The sequence below is a fragment of the Megalobrama amblycephala genome, linkage group LG6 (assembly GCF_018812025.1).
Source record: "Megalobrama amblycephala isolate DHTTF-2021 linkage group LG6, ASM1881202v1, whole genome shotgun sequence".
Classification (NCBI taxonomy): Eukaryota; Metazoa; Chordata; class Actinopteri; order Cypriniformes; family Xenocyprididae; genus Megalobrama; species Megalobrama amblycephala.
This window is the reverse complement of record NC_063049.1, coordinates 15,786,465-15,802,241: the sequence shown is the minus strand read 5'-3', so window position 1 is coordinate 15,802,241 and position 15,777 is coordinate 15,786,465. Positions and strand designations below refer to the sequence as shown.

The 15,777-nt window shown below is 34.4% G+C and overlaps 1 protein-coding gene across 2 annotated transcripts in view; it reads left to right on the top strand.

The window, feature by feature from the left end:
* Window positions 1–819: 819 nt before the first annotated feature.
* Window positions 820–15,777, top strand: part of ankrd10b (ankyrin repeat domain 10b) — a 31,269-nt gene continuing 16,311 nt past the window's right edge. Inside the window, exons 1-3 of one of the 2 annotated variants that reach the window (XM_048193110.1) lie at window positions 820–1,283; window positions 4,758–4,910; window positions 8,252–8,343. In XM_048193110.1, the coding sequence (XP_048049067.1) occupies window positions 1,092–1,283; window positions 4,758–4,910; window positions 8,252–8,343 (437 nt within the window). In that variant the 5' untranslated portion in view covers window positions 820–1,091. The remainder of the gene's footprint in view (window positions 1,284–4,757; window positions 4,911–8,251; window positions 8,344–15,777) is intronic. The other variant, XM_048193111.1, reaches the window with a different exon arrangement.

Below are 15,777 nucleotides of genomic sequence, written 5' to 3'. Positions count from 1 at the left end.
CCGTTTCTCTTTTGTATTATTCCCTCTGTGTGGATAATGAATGTCTGGACATGATTTTGTTAAATTAAAAAAAATCAAATGGAGAAAAACTGTACAAAAAGTGTTCAGTTTTAATAACATTACTGTTAATACTAATCCTGTATCTATATGTTTTAATGTCTTGAACCATAGAGTAGGAGGATTTTATTTGGTAAATTCATACCCGTCTCATTTGCAATAAATTTTTTTTATTTTTTTAATGCATGCAAATACCTTTTTGTAATGAAAATTTTAGTCAATTTGTAAATCTGTCACAAATACCTGAAAAAGCAGTGCAGTTTCTAACTGCATCAAACAAAAATTGATTAAAATCCATTCATTCTTAATCTTACTAAACGTTTAACCGGGTAAAATGTAGATAATTAATGGTATTCGTAATAAGATGCTGATAACTAAACATGTATTTTTAAAATGCATATTTTCATGTGACGTTCCTGCACATCAAAGGTCATTAACTGTTATTGCGAGCGCGCACTTCGCCACAGACATAAATGCATGTATTTTATATGTGCTTCGCCATCACGTTCACGTTGCAATGCGCATGCGTGACGCCATCCTCTGGATCCTCGAGTTCTCCGTTTCTGGTTTTGTAGTACGTTTATTTTGTAGTGGGCATGCGCAGTGTCAGTTCGAGTCCCAAGGGGTCCGTTTCTGGTTGTGAGGGTGGGTTATATTGTACTGGGCATGCGCAGTGTCAGTTCGAGTCTCAAGAGATCCATTTCTGGTTTTGAGGGTCGTTTAGTGAGCATGCGCAGCCTCAGTACGGAGTCTCAAATGATCCGTTTCGGGCTTTGGTGTACGGTCAAGTGAGCATTCGTAGCTCCAGTCCTGATCCGTTTTAGGTTTTGAGAGATTCCCATTTGAAGTTTCGTTCCTTCAGCGAGCGCGCAAGTGTGATGTGTGTATGTGAGCACGCCGTGCGTCTCGTCTCGCCTCCCCTTTGTGAGCTCTTTGTTTGGGCGGTGCGCTTAATAAGAGCAGACATCGTGTGAAGTCCACCATTTTTGAGACGATTCCTGTTTCCACGCATTTGTAAAAGCGAGTGTGCACTAATGTCGGTGGGACTGGAATCTGGGTTTTCTAGCGAGGAGGTGCTGAATATTCGCTTCCCTCTCCATAGAGCGTGCAGAGATGGAGATGTGGGCGCGCTGTGCGCGCTCCTTCAGTGCAGCACAGATCAGCTCTCCGTGGAAGACTCTTTCTACGGCTGGACTCCTCTACACTGGGCTGCACACTTCGGCAAGGTACATCATCGGATTCATTTCTAAGCAACACGCATAATTAAATTATCACCCAATGTGCACAAATGTGTTTGTTACTCTCCATAAAGATAAGTTATTCGTGACTGCTGCTCAAACCGCATTAGAAGAAGATAATTAATCCATGCAAATGTCATCGTGTTTGATCTGACTGGAGCTCACGATCTAATGAAATAACGCATTCATTCAGTGCGTGAACTGTAGACAGCCAGTCTGGCTTGATCTTTTTAATGTGTTTTTCCATTTTCCGACTCTGTCAGGATATTAACAGGCTTGTCTAGAGATTATGAACCCGTGGTGAAGCAAGAACGAAACGAAGACGAACCATTTTTAACGATGCCGTTTCCCTTAATCGAGTCTTTTCGTACTTTGAAGACGTAGAAAAGAAATGCATTATGTCAAATGGGGACATAATTTCTCATTTCAACAGAACAGATAAAACACATCAGAAATTGAATGCAGCTAATGTAGTTTAGTGACATTAATATTATTATCGCATTACATTCAAAGATGTATCAAATAAAATATGAAACGAACAAGAATATTGTATTTATATTTATTTTATAGTCTATGACAAGCATGAATAAAACTTTTATTTACGTTGTCATATGAATAACCGGCCTCAGAAGAATAATTAGATGCAACAATACTGTAATAGTTATTGGTTCATAATACGGTTCAACTGCTTATGAACAAGTGTTTTGATTCACTATAAATAACCGGGTCATGTGGTCAAACATTTCAGTATTTTGTCAGTATTTATACACGTGTATTTTAGATTGATAACGTTACGTGGGTGTAGTCTTTCCTCGGGTAATGATGCTGAACTTCAGGTTCCCCTCGATCACTTTCTCAAGAGCTACATTATTTATGTAACTGATGCCTGATGTGTGGCATTCTCAGATGTCTCGAAGTTACCCAACCAGATGAACTATGAGAGTCAGCAGGCTGATATAAACACCAACCCATCTGTTTATTTTTAGAAATGTTACTGAAAAGGGAAAGTATTTTCTGCATTGCGTTGACTTTTAAAGCTCCACAGGATGCATGCATGAACTTGAATCACAACCTTTCAAGGGGAATTCAGCGGTGTCAGTGTATGAGCTTCGTCAACAGGGTTTTAGATCAAACTAGATTCCAGTTGAATTGAAGTGATGCCAAATCTGATAAGACTTATGAGGAAGCTATAAATCTTTCTGTTCTGGTGCCACTCCCACTTTCTGTGTGTTGTTTGCTTAGTGTAATGTCTTCTAAAGCATGGGAGTGTCTAGAGAAGAGTTGTTTTAATGCACTGTTGATTAGATGAATAGCAGGAAGAGTTAAGGTGAAATTTGAGATCTTGCAGGAACAAGGATCAGGGAATGTTGAAACACAACAGTAACCATCTATTAAATGTATTAAATGGTTATTTTGTTAAATGCAATTGTTTTTTTAGTCAAGCTAGACCAATTAATAAGCCTAATTTGGATGATTAACAGAAGTGTGGTATAACCCTATGAGTGGAGAAGAAATAATGGACCCATTTCACAGGCTGTGCTGATGTGTTTCTACAGTCATTAATGCAAATCTAGCAAGGTTTTATACATTTTAAATTATAAAAAAAATGTAATGTTTAATTTATAACACTATCCCCCGGTTTCACAGACAAGGCTTAAGCTAGTCCTAGACTAAAATGCATGTTTGAGCTGTTTTAACTAAAAGCAACTTGTACTGACATATCTTAAAATATGTCAGTGCCATTGTTTTGTCTCAAGATGCACACCAGTAAAGTTTTTTTTTTCTAGTGAACATTTATAAAAGCTTCTTAAATGTCCTAATTGAACTAAGGTCTAATCCTGGCTTAGTCTAAGCCCTGTCTGTGAAACCGGGCCTATGTGTTATATGAATTTTAGAGATGGGCATTTTTCTAAAATATTGTATTTGAATATTTGGGCTCATAAAAAACTAATATTTTGGTTCAGTTTTTGGATGTGATTTTTCTCATTGTGGATGAGAATGATTATTATAACTTTGTTTCACCTGACAGGACATGTTTATTAATTTGATCAAAAGTAATTCCATATTGTAAGATCATTTAGATCAAGTTAATTTGAAATTGATTTGATGTACCTTCTGTGATCAAATACAATCTTGTTTACATGCTCCACAGCGCCACTCAATGCATTTAGTTATAAATGTGAGTTTGTTTGCGTGCTTAGGATATATCATGGATTCACTGCATTTATGGCCAGAAATGTAGCAAAATTCGAATGGTATTTGTATTTTCCGAATATTCATTAATCATCACGAATATTTGTGCACACCCCTAATATCCTTGCCATTAAATTACACAAAACTAGTTAACACCACTGCATGAGTGCTTCTAAGGGAGCTTTCACACTCGGTAGCGGTTCACTTATGATTTAGTACGATTGCATGCGTTTCAGCAGTGAACTGTACCAGAGTTCACATTAACCGTACCCCAGACCACCATTTTTATGCAGATTCTAGTACGGTTCACATCATCCAAATGAACCAAACTCTTGATGTCAGTTGAACCCGGGAACCAAAAATTCTAGTGTGAAAACATCCTAATACAACAGCTGAGGGAGTAACTGCACATCTTTTCTCATTTTTGACATTGTGTTGTTTTTTTTTTTTTTGCTATTGGAGCAAATGGGAATGCAAAAATTATATTTGTTGTAGGTTCTGTTCATCACTGTGAACAAGTATATCCAACTATGACGACTTCTACTACTGAGAATCTCGGAAATATGTTTTTTTGTTCCTACAAAAATGTTAGCAGTTTGTCTACATCTCATTTGTTATCAATAAATTGTATTTTAAATATGCATTTATGTATTGTATTTTTAATATCCCCTTTAATTGTGACCCTAGACCACAAAACCAGTCATAAGGGTCAATTTTTTAAAATTGAGATTTATACATCATCTGAAAACTGAATAAATAAGCTTTCCATTGATTGATGTATGGATTTGTTAGGATAGGACAATATTCGGCCGAGATACAACTATTTGAAAATCCGGAATCTGTTGGTGCAAAAAAATCTAAATTTTGTCCTTAGCAATGCACATCCACTCACAATTTTTTTTTTATATATATATATATATATATATATATATATATATATATATATATATATATATATATATATATATATATATATATATATATATTGACGGTAGGAAATTTACAAAATATCTTCATGGAACATCATCTTAATATCCTAATGATTTTTGGCATAAAAGAAAAATTGATAATTTTGACCCATACAATGTATTGTTGACTATTGCTGCAAATATACCCGTGCGACTTATAACTGGTTTTGTGGTCCAGGGTCACACATCTGCTATCCTGCTCTATATGTCGATATCAGTTACCATCAGCTGTTGAAAGCCCATATCAGTTGAGCACGAATTAAAGGCACTTTTTTCTTTGTCCTCTCCCATCATCACCCAGCTGGAGTGTGTAGTGCGTCTAGTGCAGGTGGGATGTGGTGTGAACTCTGTGACCTCTCGGTTTGCCCAGACGCCTGCTCATATTGCTGCCTTCGGGGGTCATCCTCAGTGCTTGCTCTGGCTGCTGCAAGCTGGAGCTGATATAAACAGACAGGTAAGAGATCACTTCCTTATGAGGTGAGATATGAGATGCATCAGTGTTCTAGGGCTATTCAAAACTGCAGCTATCACTGCAAACGTGGAGTTATGTGAGAAAACAGAGCAGGACATGTCCCACACAAGTGAAGATGAGAAAGAACTTGTTTAAAGGGGGTGATATTGGGCCCAACACAAAACAGGTGGCCACATGATTTTTCAGCGCCTTTGAATGTGATTCATTCAGTCAGAATTTGGAAAAAATACCACAGTAGGAAATAAAAATACAATGGCAGTCAATGGGGGCGAGATCTGCTTGGGTACAAACATTCTTCCAAATATCCTCCTTTGCGTGAACAAAGAAATTATACAGGTTTTAAACAACTTGAAGGGGAGTAAATGATAGCAGAAGTTTCATTTTTGGGTGAACTATCCCTCCATCTACAGCTTCCCCATATGAAAGTAGAGGTGTTTATGAAATTTGGTGCTTATTTTTGACGATAACCCCAGATCCAATCAGCTTTGGTTTTGGCAGAGTTTTCTGAAGCCCTTCACGACTGTGTTTGTTTGGCTGTGTTCATGTACTGTATCACTATTATGTTTTCCATATGTGCAGAATATAGTAATCCCCATCAGCATATGAGAACATTTCTGTTTATTCATATGTTCTCCACCCCCACCATTCACTGGTGTGTTACAGCAGAGAAATTAGATTACTAGGCCGTTGTTACATAACCAGTGATGTGTTCTCCAAATATAGGCTAGTTCCACATTCCCATTGGCATATAAGGGCATCACCCTTCTCATCGACTGATCTCTTATGCAGTCTTGTCTTTTGATACTTTGATGAATCTTGCTGGAGTGAAAAGCTACTGAGCGAGAGTCTGACCCACATTCCTCTCCAGAGAATCGCTGAAAGGGTGCTCATTTAAGTGTTTACTGTAGCTTTCTGTCAAAAGTGAAAAGTTTAGCTCCTGCTGGGAGCGCCTTTTGCTGCTCTGCCAGGATGATCCACCAGCTCCTAAATAAATGATGATGCTGACTTGTGACGGAGAGATTGCACGTTCACTTCCCGCAGTATGGTGATTGCTGCCATATTCAGCAGTCTGGGTAGTCTACACACAGTATTGTTGTCATTAAAAACTATTAAAAATTGACAAAGCTGAAGTAAAATAATGTAAATATTAGATTAAAAACTAGAAATTAGAAATGTTAGAAATGTTGCCTTGTCAACCAACTTATTTAAACTCTCTTCCTCTTAGTTAAAGTACAAAAATGACTAAACTAAAAAGCTAAAGCTATATATACAGAACAGTCCAAAAGTTTGGAACCACTAAGATTTTTAATGTTTTTAAAGGAAGTTTCGTCTGCTCACCAAGGCTACATTTATTTAATTAAAAATACAGTAAAAAACAGTAATATTGTGAAATATTATTACAATTTAAAATAACTGTTTTCTATTTGAATGTATTTCACAAAGTAATTTATTCCTGTGATGCAAAGCTGAATTTTCAGCATCATTACTCCAGTCTTCAGTGTCACATGATCCTTCAGAAATCATTCTAATATGCTGATTTGCTGCTCAATAAACACTTATGATTATTTTCAATGTTGAAAACAGTTGTTTACTTTTTTTTTTTTTTTCAGGATTCCTTGATGAATAGAAAGTTCAAAAGAACAGCATTTATCTGAAATACAAAGCTTCTGTAGCATTATACACTACAGTTCAAAAGTTTGGGGTCAGTAAGAATTTTTATTTTTATTTTTTTGAAAAGAAATTAAAGAAACGAATACTTTTATTCAGCAAGGATGCATTAAATCAATCAAAAGTGGCAGTAAAGACATTTATAATGTTACAAAAGATTAGATTTCAGATAAACACTGTTGGACTTTCTATTCATCAAATAATCCTGAAAAAAAATATTGTACACAAATATTTTGTACAATTGTACACATTAAATGTTTCTTGAGCAGCAGATCAGCATATTAGAATGATTTCTGAAGGATCATGTGACACTGAAGACTGGAGTAACGATGCTGAAAATTCAGCTTTGCCATCACAGGAATAAATTACTTTGTCAAATATATTTAAATAGTACACAGTTATTTTAAATTGTAATAATATTTCACAATATTACTGTTTTTTACTGTATTTTTAATTAAATAAATGTAGCCTTGGTGAGCAGACGAAACTTCTTTTAAAAACATTAAAAATCTTAGTGGTTCCAAACTTTTGGACTGTACTGTATATATATATATATATATATAAAATTAAAAGCACATAAAATCCTATTTCTTTTAATAAACATTAATTTTTTTTTTTAAATAATTTATATCTGTAATTGTAATAATAAATTATGCTAAAAAATAACCCTTTTACAGACATTTCTATCTAATAGATCGGCAAAGCCTGTCATGATTATTCCAATTAGTTGATGTAATCCAGATTATTTTGAGAGCCACAATCATGGTTCACTTTAAAGTTCAAAGTTCATAGTCATCCACATTTAAAGCAAATATAAAATTTCTTTATGGACCGAAAGATGGACTGGCATCTTCTGGAGAGTGCAGTTTCTGCTGCACTTTGACATTACAACTGTGAATGCGAGACATTCTGTTTTCACTTTATTTTAAGGTTCATGTAATGTGTTTTTGGTATTACAAGTTATTTTGGCTGCAGAAGACTGGTTAAAAAGTGAAGAATTTGGAATAGAAAGATATTTCAGTTGCCTAAAAGTAATGATGAAATATTCCGTATGAATAGTATATTACCTTGGCTCTAATATGATATTTAGGTTGCCTGTGTCCCAAAAAACATTATAGTGAATAGAAAGTGGACTAACTTTAAAGTGGACCATAAAGATACACAGTTTATTTTTTATAAAGAAATGTATACTTTTATTTATTTCAAATAATTTCAGTTTTTTTTTTTTTTTTTTTTTTTTTTACTTTTTATCTTGAAAAATAATCATAATTTCTACAAAAATATTATGCAGCTCAAGTGTTTTCAACATTGATAATAATTGTTTTATTAAAATGATTTTCTGAAAGATCATGTGACACTGAAGACTATAAATCCAGCTTTTCCATCACAGCAATAAATTACATTTTTAAAATATATTATTAAATTAGAAAAGTTATTATAAAACATAATTTTTCAGTTTTACTGTGTTTTTGAATTATAAAAATTCCCCCTTGAATTAAGAATTATCAGTTCAGTATGAACTTGAAGGTGTTTATACTGTATTTTACTGTATACTGTAACTATAGATTATACTGTAGCCGGTCACACGCAAACATTTCTCAATCGTGACAATCCTACTCCCTGCTGGTGCTTTAGATTCTCTCTCTTTTTTGTAGGACTATGTTGGTGAAACCCCCCTCCACAAAGCGGCCCGTGCAGGCAGCACTGACTGCATTAACACCCTCCTGGTCCAGGGAGCCAAGGCAGAGTAAGTCTTCTCTAGCTGCTGCGCAGAGTAACTGTATCTCTCTCTCTCTCTGTCCCTTGCATCCATTCAAATGCCCCACTAGTGTCTCATTTAAGAAGGGCTCCATCAAAACCGAACTGTTGATTCTCTTGAATATAAGGCTCTACATGTCATTTCTTCTGCTGCATGACAATATGGGCACATGACACGAGTGAATTCTAGTGAGACCATCTTAAAAATGAGATTTCCCAACCCTTCTCTGTAAAGATTACACGTGAGCCCTGTTGTCCTGAGTGGTAGAAAACTGACTGGTTTTCAATCTCACATTTTTGCTTGATTTTAAAACTTGCATGAGTTATAAATGAAAGAACTTGAACTATAATGTTTATATCTTTATCATGCTGTGAACTGTTAAATGAAAGGTTTACACCATGGAAGTGAGGCTGTGTACCTACAATTTTGTGGGGCCTTGCGTGACATGGCACCAATATAAGACACGAATACTGAATAAATATGCATATATTGGTAACACTTTACAATAAGGTTTAGTTAACTACTTTAGTTAACATGAACTAAGAATGAACTGCACTTCTACAGTGTTTATTAATCTTAGTTCATGTTCATTTCAACATTTATTAATACATTACTGAAATCAGTATGTGTTAACATTAGTTAATGCACTGTGAACTATCATGAACAATGAACAACTGTATTTTTTTTAACTAACATTAACAAAGATTAGTAAAAACAGTTACAAATAAATTGCTCATTGTTACTTCATGTTAATTAATACATTAACTAATGTTAACCAATGAGACCTTAGTGTAAAGTGTTATGTTGAAATCCAGTCAAATCTGTTAGTCAGATTTTTCAGCTGATTTGTTTTAGATTTTATAATGATTTTAAAGCTTTTTTTTAATATGTGAAGGAAATTAATTTTAAAAATGAAAAATGGTACAATAAATGTAATAAATGCCTGTATATTGGTACTGTTTAAAAAAAAATCCCTTAAAGTGTTTATTAGATCTTTTTCATTAAAGGTTTAGTTCACCCAAAAATGAAATTTCTGTCATTAATTACTCTCTTATGTCATTCCAAACCAGACCTTCGGTTAATCTTTGGAACACAAATTAAGATCTTTTTGATGAAATCAGAGATGTTTTTTTTTATCCTCCATTGAAAGCACTGAAATTACCACATTCAATGTCCAGAAAAGTAGTAAAATAATCAACATGACTACAGTGGTTTAACCTTAATGTTATAAAGCTATGAGAATACTTTTTTTTTTGTGTGTGTGCAGTGCAAAACAAAAATAATGACTTTATTCAACAAATTTGTGTCTTCCCTGTCAGTTTCATACACTATTTAGATTGCAGAGCCTCTGTGTTTACGTCTGAACGCCGGCTCGGTATTGGCCGGCTCTGGTCACGTGAGCAGCACGACGCATGCATGTGATGCTGACACGAGCCGGCGTTCGGACGTAGAATCTGAAAGCTCTGCAATGTAAATAGCGTATGAGACTGACAAGGGAGAGACGAATTTGTTGAATATTTTTGTTTTGTTTTTGTGCAAGAAAAGTATTCTTGTCGAATTTTTTGAATAAAGTCATTATTTTTGTTTTGCACTGCACACAAAAAAAAGTATTCTCATAGCTTTATAACATTAAGGTTAAACCACTGTAGTCATGTTGATTATTTTACTACTTTTCTGGACATTGAATGTGGTAATTTCACTGCTTTCTATGGAGGATAAAAAACCTCTTAGATTTCATCAAAAATATCTTAATTTGTGTTCTGAAGATGAACGAAGGACTTGAGGGTTTGGAATGACATGAGGGTGAATAATTAATGACAGAAATTTCATTTTTGGGTGAACTAACCCTTTTTTTTTTTTTTTTTTTGTTAACAGAGCAACAACAAAAAAGTGAACATGAATTGGATATCATGAACTAACAATTTTTACAGCATTTAATTAAATGTATTAATGTATAAATATATTGGGTAACACTTTACAGTAAGGTTCATTAGTTAACTGTATTAATGAACTAATAATGAACTGCACTTCTACAGCATTTATTAATCTTTGTTAATGTTAATTTCAACATTTACTAATACATTATTAAAATCAAGAGTTGTATTTGTTAACATTAGTTAATGCATTGTGAACTAACATGAACAAATAATGAACAGCTAGATTTTCATTATCTAACATTAACAAAGATTAGTAAAAACAGTAACAAATGTATTGCTCATGATTAGTTCATGTTAGTTAATACATTGACTAATGTTAACAAATGAACATTATTGTAAAGTGTTACCTTATATTATTGTCTGTTGAAGATTGTTTATTCATAATACATTTTGGATAATTCATACAAAAATTTGTTAATGTAAAAATGAACATTTATCCAAGATTAATACATGCTGTTCTTGTTGGACCATGATACCTAATGGACTGCTATTAAGGAATTGAACCCTACTGTTATGTGTCACTATACAGGACACAGTATAGGACAGCTTTTGTCCATTGGGATAGACCAGGGGTGCCCAATCCTGTTCCTGGAAAACTACCTTCCTTCAGTTCAGCTCCAGCCCTGAACAAACACAACTGATGCAGCTAATAAAGAACTTCAGGAGCACTTGAATAGTTATATAATTGGATCTGAACTCTTGCAGGTAGATGTCCAGGATCGGGCAGCCCTGGGCTAGACTCTAAAAGACAGCAATGTATATATCAAGATTCAATGTTAAATTTGTATTGTTTTGGTAATCCAAGCTGAAAATGTGATTTTGAAAAGTGACCTAAATACACCTAATGTATTTTGATGGAGCTCTTCTGAAATATGTGACCAGATTTGGTATTATTGGCTTGATTTTGCCTAAATGTGAAATGTATTCTGAATTTAGTAATTTGATGATCTCTATCATGTCTTCTATAATCCCCTGTGAAGTGCGGAGGTAATATCCTTTTTGTTTCCTTCACTTTTTGATTTTAAATGTGTTGTCATTACAAGGTTGCAAACGGTTGCACATTTCCTCATAGCTCAAAAGCAAACAACTGTTGCTTTTTTTAAATTGTCCTTGGTTGATAAGGGTTTTTTTGTTTGTTGTTTTTTCCTTGTTGGGAGATAAGATGAAATGAAGTGTGAGACCGCATGGTATCAAGGATGAATTGAGCTCCATTCAAAATGTCTCTGCAGTGTCATTGCATTGCATTCAGTTCCACTTTATTTTAAGGTGACAGAGTTACATCGTACTTACTCAAATAATTACTGAGTAATAATAATAATTAACTACATGTACTTACTTTAGTGTTGCGGTTAGGGTTTGGTTTAGGGTTAGTTACTTGTAATTATGCATAATTTACTGTTATTACTACAGTAAGTACATGTAGTAACGTGCAACTACATCACCTTAAAATAAAGTGTTACCTTGCATTTTATTGCATTTAATATATTCTTATTTTTCGAGAATTCTAAAGGCCCATTCATACAAAGAACAAGCTAAGATAACTAACTATATTAGCGTCCTCACTAGAGTTGTCAAAAGTACTGACTTTTACTGAAATGTAAAAAATGTGAGTCTTTGAACGCTGTTGAGCGAATTCGTAAACTCCTCTGATTGGCTATTGTGTTGACGTCCTCATAGGATATGTCTGTGATTGGCTACAACGATCAACGCACGAGAGCGTTTGAAAGCACACGGAAGTGTTTGAATTTGACAGCGGATGGGGAGCGTTTGAAAGCAGGCATCTATCAGTGGACTGGTCTGTGATAGATGGCTGCTTTCAAACGCTCCCGTGTGTATCTGTGTAAGCGCTCGGTGAAGAGCCTCATTGAGTATTTACAATGTTTTTGAAGCGTTGCTCATTTAAGCCAATCACAGACGTATCCAATGAGCGCATGAACACAATGGCCAATCAGAGGCGTTTACAAATCCACTCAACAGTGCTCAAAGCTTCACATTTTTAAAATTTCAGTACCGACTAGGTACCAAAGTCGGTACTTTTGACAACTCTAGTCCACACCAGTGTACAACAATGTCCTGTTTACTGTAAGCATGTGCTGCAGTTTTGTTGTCTGCTACTTTAAATTCTCGATCTCTTTGAAGCAGGATGGATTCTAATTGGCTGTCAATGTTTTTATTGTTCAGTAACTAAAAAAAAATAGTTCTGAAAGTGATCAGAATGATATGCTTTCTCTGATCTGTTATTGTTATTATAGTTGTGGTGTGGACTTCTTTTTTTATTTGAAACACTTTTTGAACTATATCTTTATCGTTATTGTCCATTGTGTGAACGGGCCTTAAAGGGATGGTTCACCCAAAAATGAACATTTTGTCATCATTGACTCACCCTCAAGTTGTTCCAAACTATTTCTGCTGAACGCAAAAGAAGATATTTAGAAGAGATTAGATATTTCCAGTCTTCCAGACTTTCAGAAGTCAATGGAGCCCATCAACTGTTTGGTTACCGACAATCTTCAAAATATCTTCTTTTGTGTTCAGCAGAAGAAAGAAACTCATACAGGTTTGGAACAACTTGAGGGTGAGTAAATGATGACAGAATTGTCATGTTTGGGTGAACTATCCCTTTAAATTTATAAAAACACTGTATTCTATTTTAAAAGAAAATAAATTGTATAAAAATAATGCAAGAACACACATGTGAACATGCAACAAGTTTTTTAAACAGAAAAAAATTAAGAAATAGTAATCACAAATGTATGCATATAGTGTTCATCATCCAATCCTGAAGAGTTTATTTTTAACCTGCAACACACCTGCCTGAAAGTTTCTAGTAATCCTGACAATCCTGATAATCCTTGATTAACTGGTTCTGATGTGTTTTATTTATTGTTGGGGCTAAACCACTGCAGAAAGTGGCCCTCACTGAGCAGTAGTGGACACCCACTGACTGTAATATGCCATAGGCATGTGTAGATCTACTTCACTTACTTTTCTCCAGCACCTTGTTCAGCATTTAGAGTCATGTTAGTGTATGCTGTAGTTTGACCTGTTCATGCAGCGTGTGTTATAAAACATGCAGTGACTTTGCAGAGAGATTCTGATGGAAGCTCATACATAATCTTGGTTGTTTCTCAACACATCTCCAGGGTTTTGCAACAAGCCTCTCTTACTAAGATTTGGTTTTTGGACGTATTAAGAATTGTATCTTGAATAAACTGTGCAGCACGCACATTCAGTGGAGCAGGAGTGTTCTTGTTGCTCATTCTGGAGAAATGCAACAGTTGAATCTAAACAGACTCTCGCCATTTCATATCTCTTGACAATGAGAAATGCCACTTGGGAATTTAAGGCATACTTTAATAATGATGGACATAATGAATAATTGGAAATGATCTGTTCTTCCACAAAGGCACATATATACATGAAACAAACCTTTCCGTTACTGACCGAAACATTAAATTCATTTTAGCTCAATTTGTTTCATTTAAAATGGAATGCTTGAAATGTAAAATTTTCCATTGTCGTTTTACACTACCAGATCATTGAAAATTTAAAAAAAAAGTCTTAAATCTATTGTTCTTCAATGTGGTTCGTAACTCAAGCGTTTTTAATAACACTGTTTACATGTGTTATCTTCAAACATTAGTTGACTGAGGTCAAGCAGAATCCTATTTTGTAAAGCAAATGTATGATGTGTTTTGTGGAACAACAGTCATCTTAACAGTGTTTCTTGCAGGCTTTTGGTCTAAAGAACACAAGCCTGCTGAACTACAACTGCAAATTTGATCTTCAGATGATGTTCTCCTCTTTTGAATGCCATATGTATGTGGTCAGCACAGTGTTAACAGACATTAATATCATTTATTACAATAGTCTGGTGAAAACTGGTGACACCTTGCTATTACCTTTTAGTTTGTTAACATTACTTTAATTTTGTATCACGAACTAACAATGATTATTATATTATTAATCTTATTTATCTTAAGGATAAATCGTAAATGTACTATTGTTTGTTAATTCATGTTTATACCATGGTCTGTCTGAATACTCGATTCTGATTGGTTGGAAGGTGTGCAATAAAACCGTTCCAAGTCAGTTTAATCGTCGTTCTTTATTAATGCGCTGTTTTCATTGAAGCACACAGAGATCGGAGATCACGCTGCACGCACACAGAAACATTCAAGAGCACAAAACTTATCAACGCTGCCCCACGACTTCTATTAATAAAACAGTTTTGCTACTTAATGGCTACATTATATTTCTCAGCAATAAGGAGGTAGCATCGCTGTTTTTTTTAAACTCACAGCTTCGTTGATAATAGAAAGACGCTGCACAGACACAGGTAATTTACACGCATCCTTCATCTCTCTCTCTGTCTTTCTCAAGATAATTCAAATAAGTGCTATAATTCATTCATTGAAATAAATGTAATCTTACGCACTACTTTATCTCTGTGTCTGATTCAAAGCAGGCATGCTAGATCTAATGATTAACTGATGAAAATAACCATAATTTTTACCCTTCCAGTCAAATATTGCTCTGCAAATATCAATGACAGATTTAAATTGTCAATGCTGGCAAAAGACCATGGCATAAGCCTTCTAATCCATGGCTAGCTGTGCATTAAATGATTTGAAGGCACTCCGCTTCACGCCTCCACGTCGTGCATTAAAACTGTTTAATGCACAGCTAGCCATGGATTATCTTAATATATTCATGTTAATGTATACAACTTATTTTATAGTATAGTTTGATTACCATTTGCATAGCTTAATAAATGCTGTTCTCGTATTGTTCATTGTTAGTTCAGGATACCTAATGTATTAACTGATTTTAATTTAATCTTATGGTAAAGTTTTGCAATAAAAGTAAGAATTGTTACACTGGAAAAAAAAGAAAAAAAAATCAATTACAGTTGCTAAATATTTACAGTATATAAATGACTAGAAAGCTGCATTGTGTTATTGTCACATGGTAAATTAATTTAAATTATCAGTACACTAGAATTTGTATTAAAAAAATAGAGCAACTGTTTGCAGCATTTAATTCACTCCCAGTTAATAAAAATATTAAAAAACAATGCAGTGTAAAACTTCTTCATATAAAATTTTCATTCTAAAATTGACATGGCAAGTCAAAATTTTACATCTGTATGTGATGCATAACAGAGAATCATTTAACTAGGAGAACTTTAGATTGAATAGTTTATGGCCTTGTGTTTAGGGGAAAAGAGAGAACTCCTCAATCACCTAAAGAGTTTCAGACAGGTGTCTAGAAAGACAGACGGGTACCAGAGAGAGAAATAAAAATTTAAACTGTTCCAGTGGTACCATACCTACTATATAAAATAGATAATATTATTTTAATAATTTTTGAAAACAAATCAGTGATGGAAGTAATCTGATTACTTCAACAGTTATATTGCATTATACCATGGTCTGTCTGAATTCTCAATTCTGATTGGCTGGAATGTGTGCAGTAAAACGTC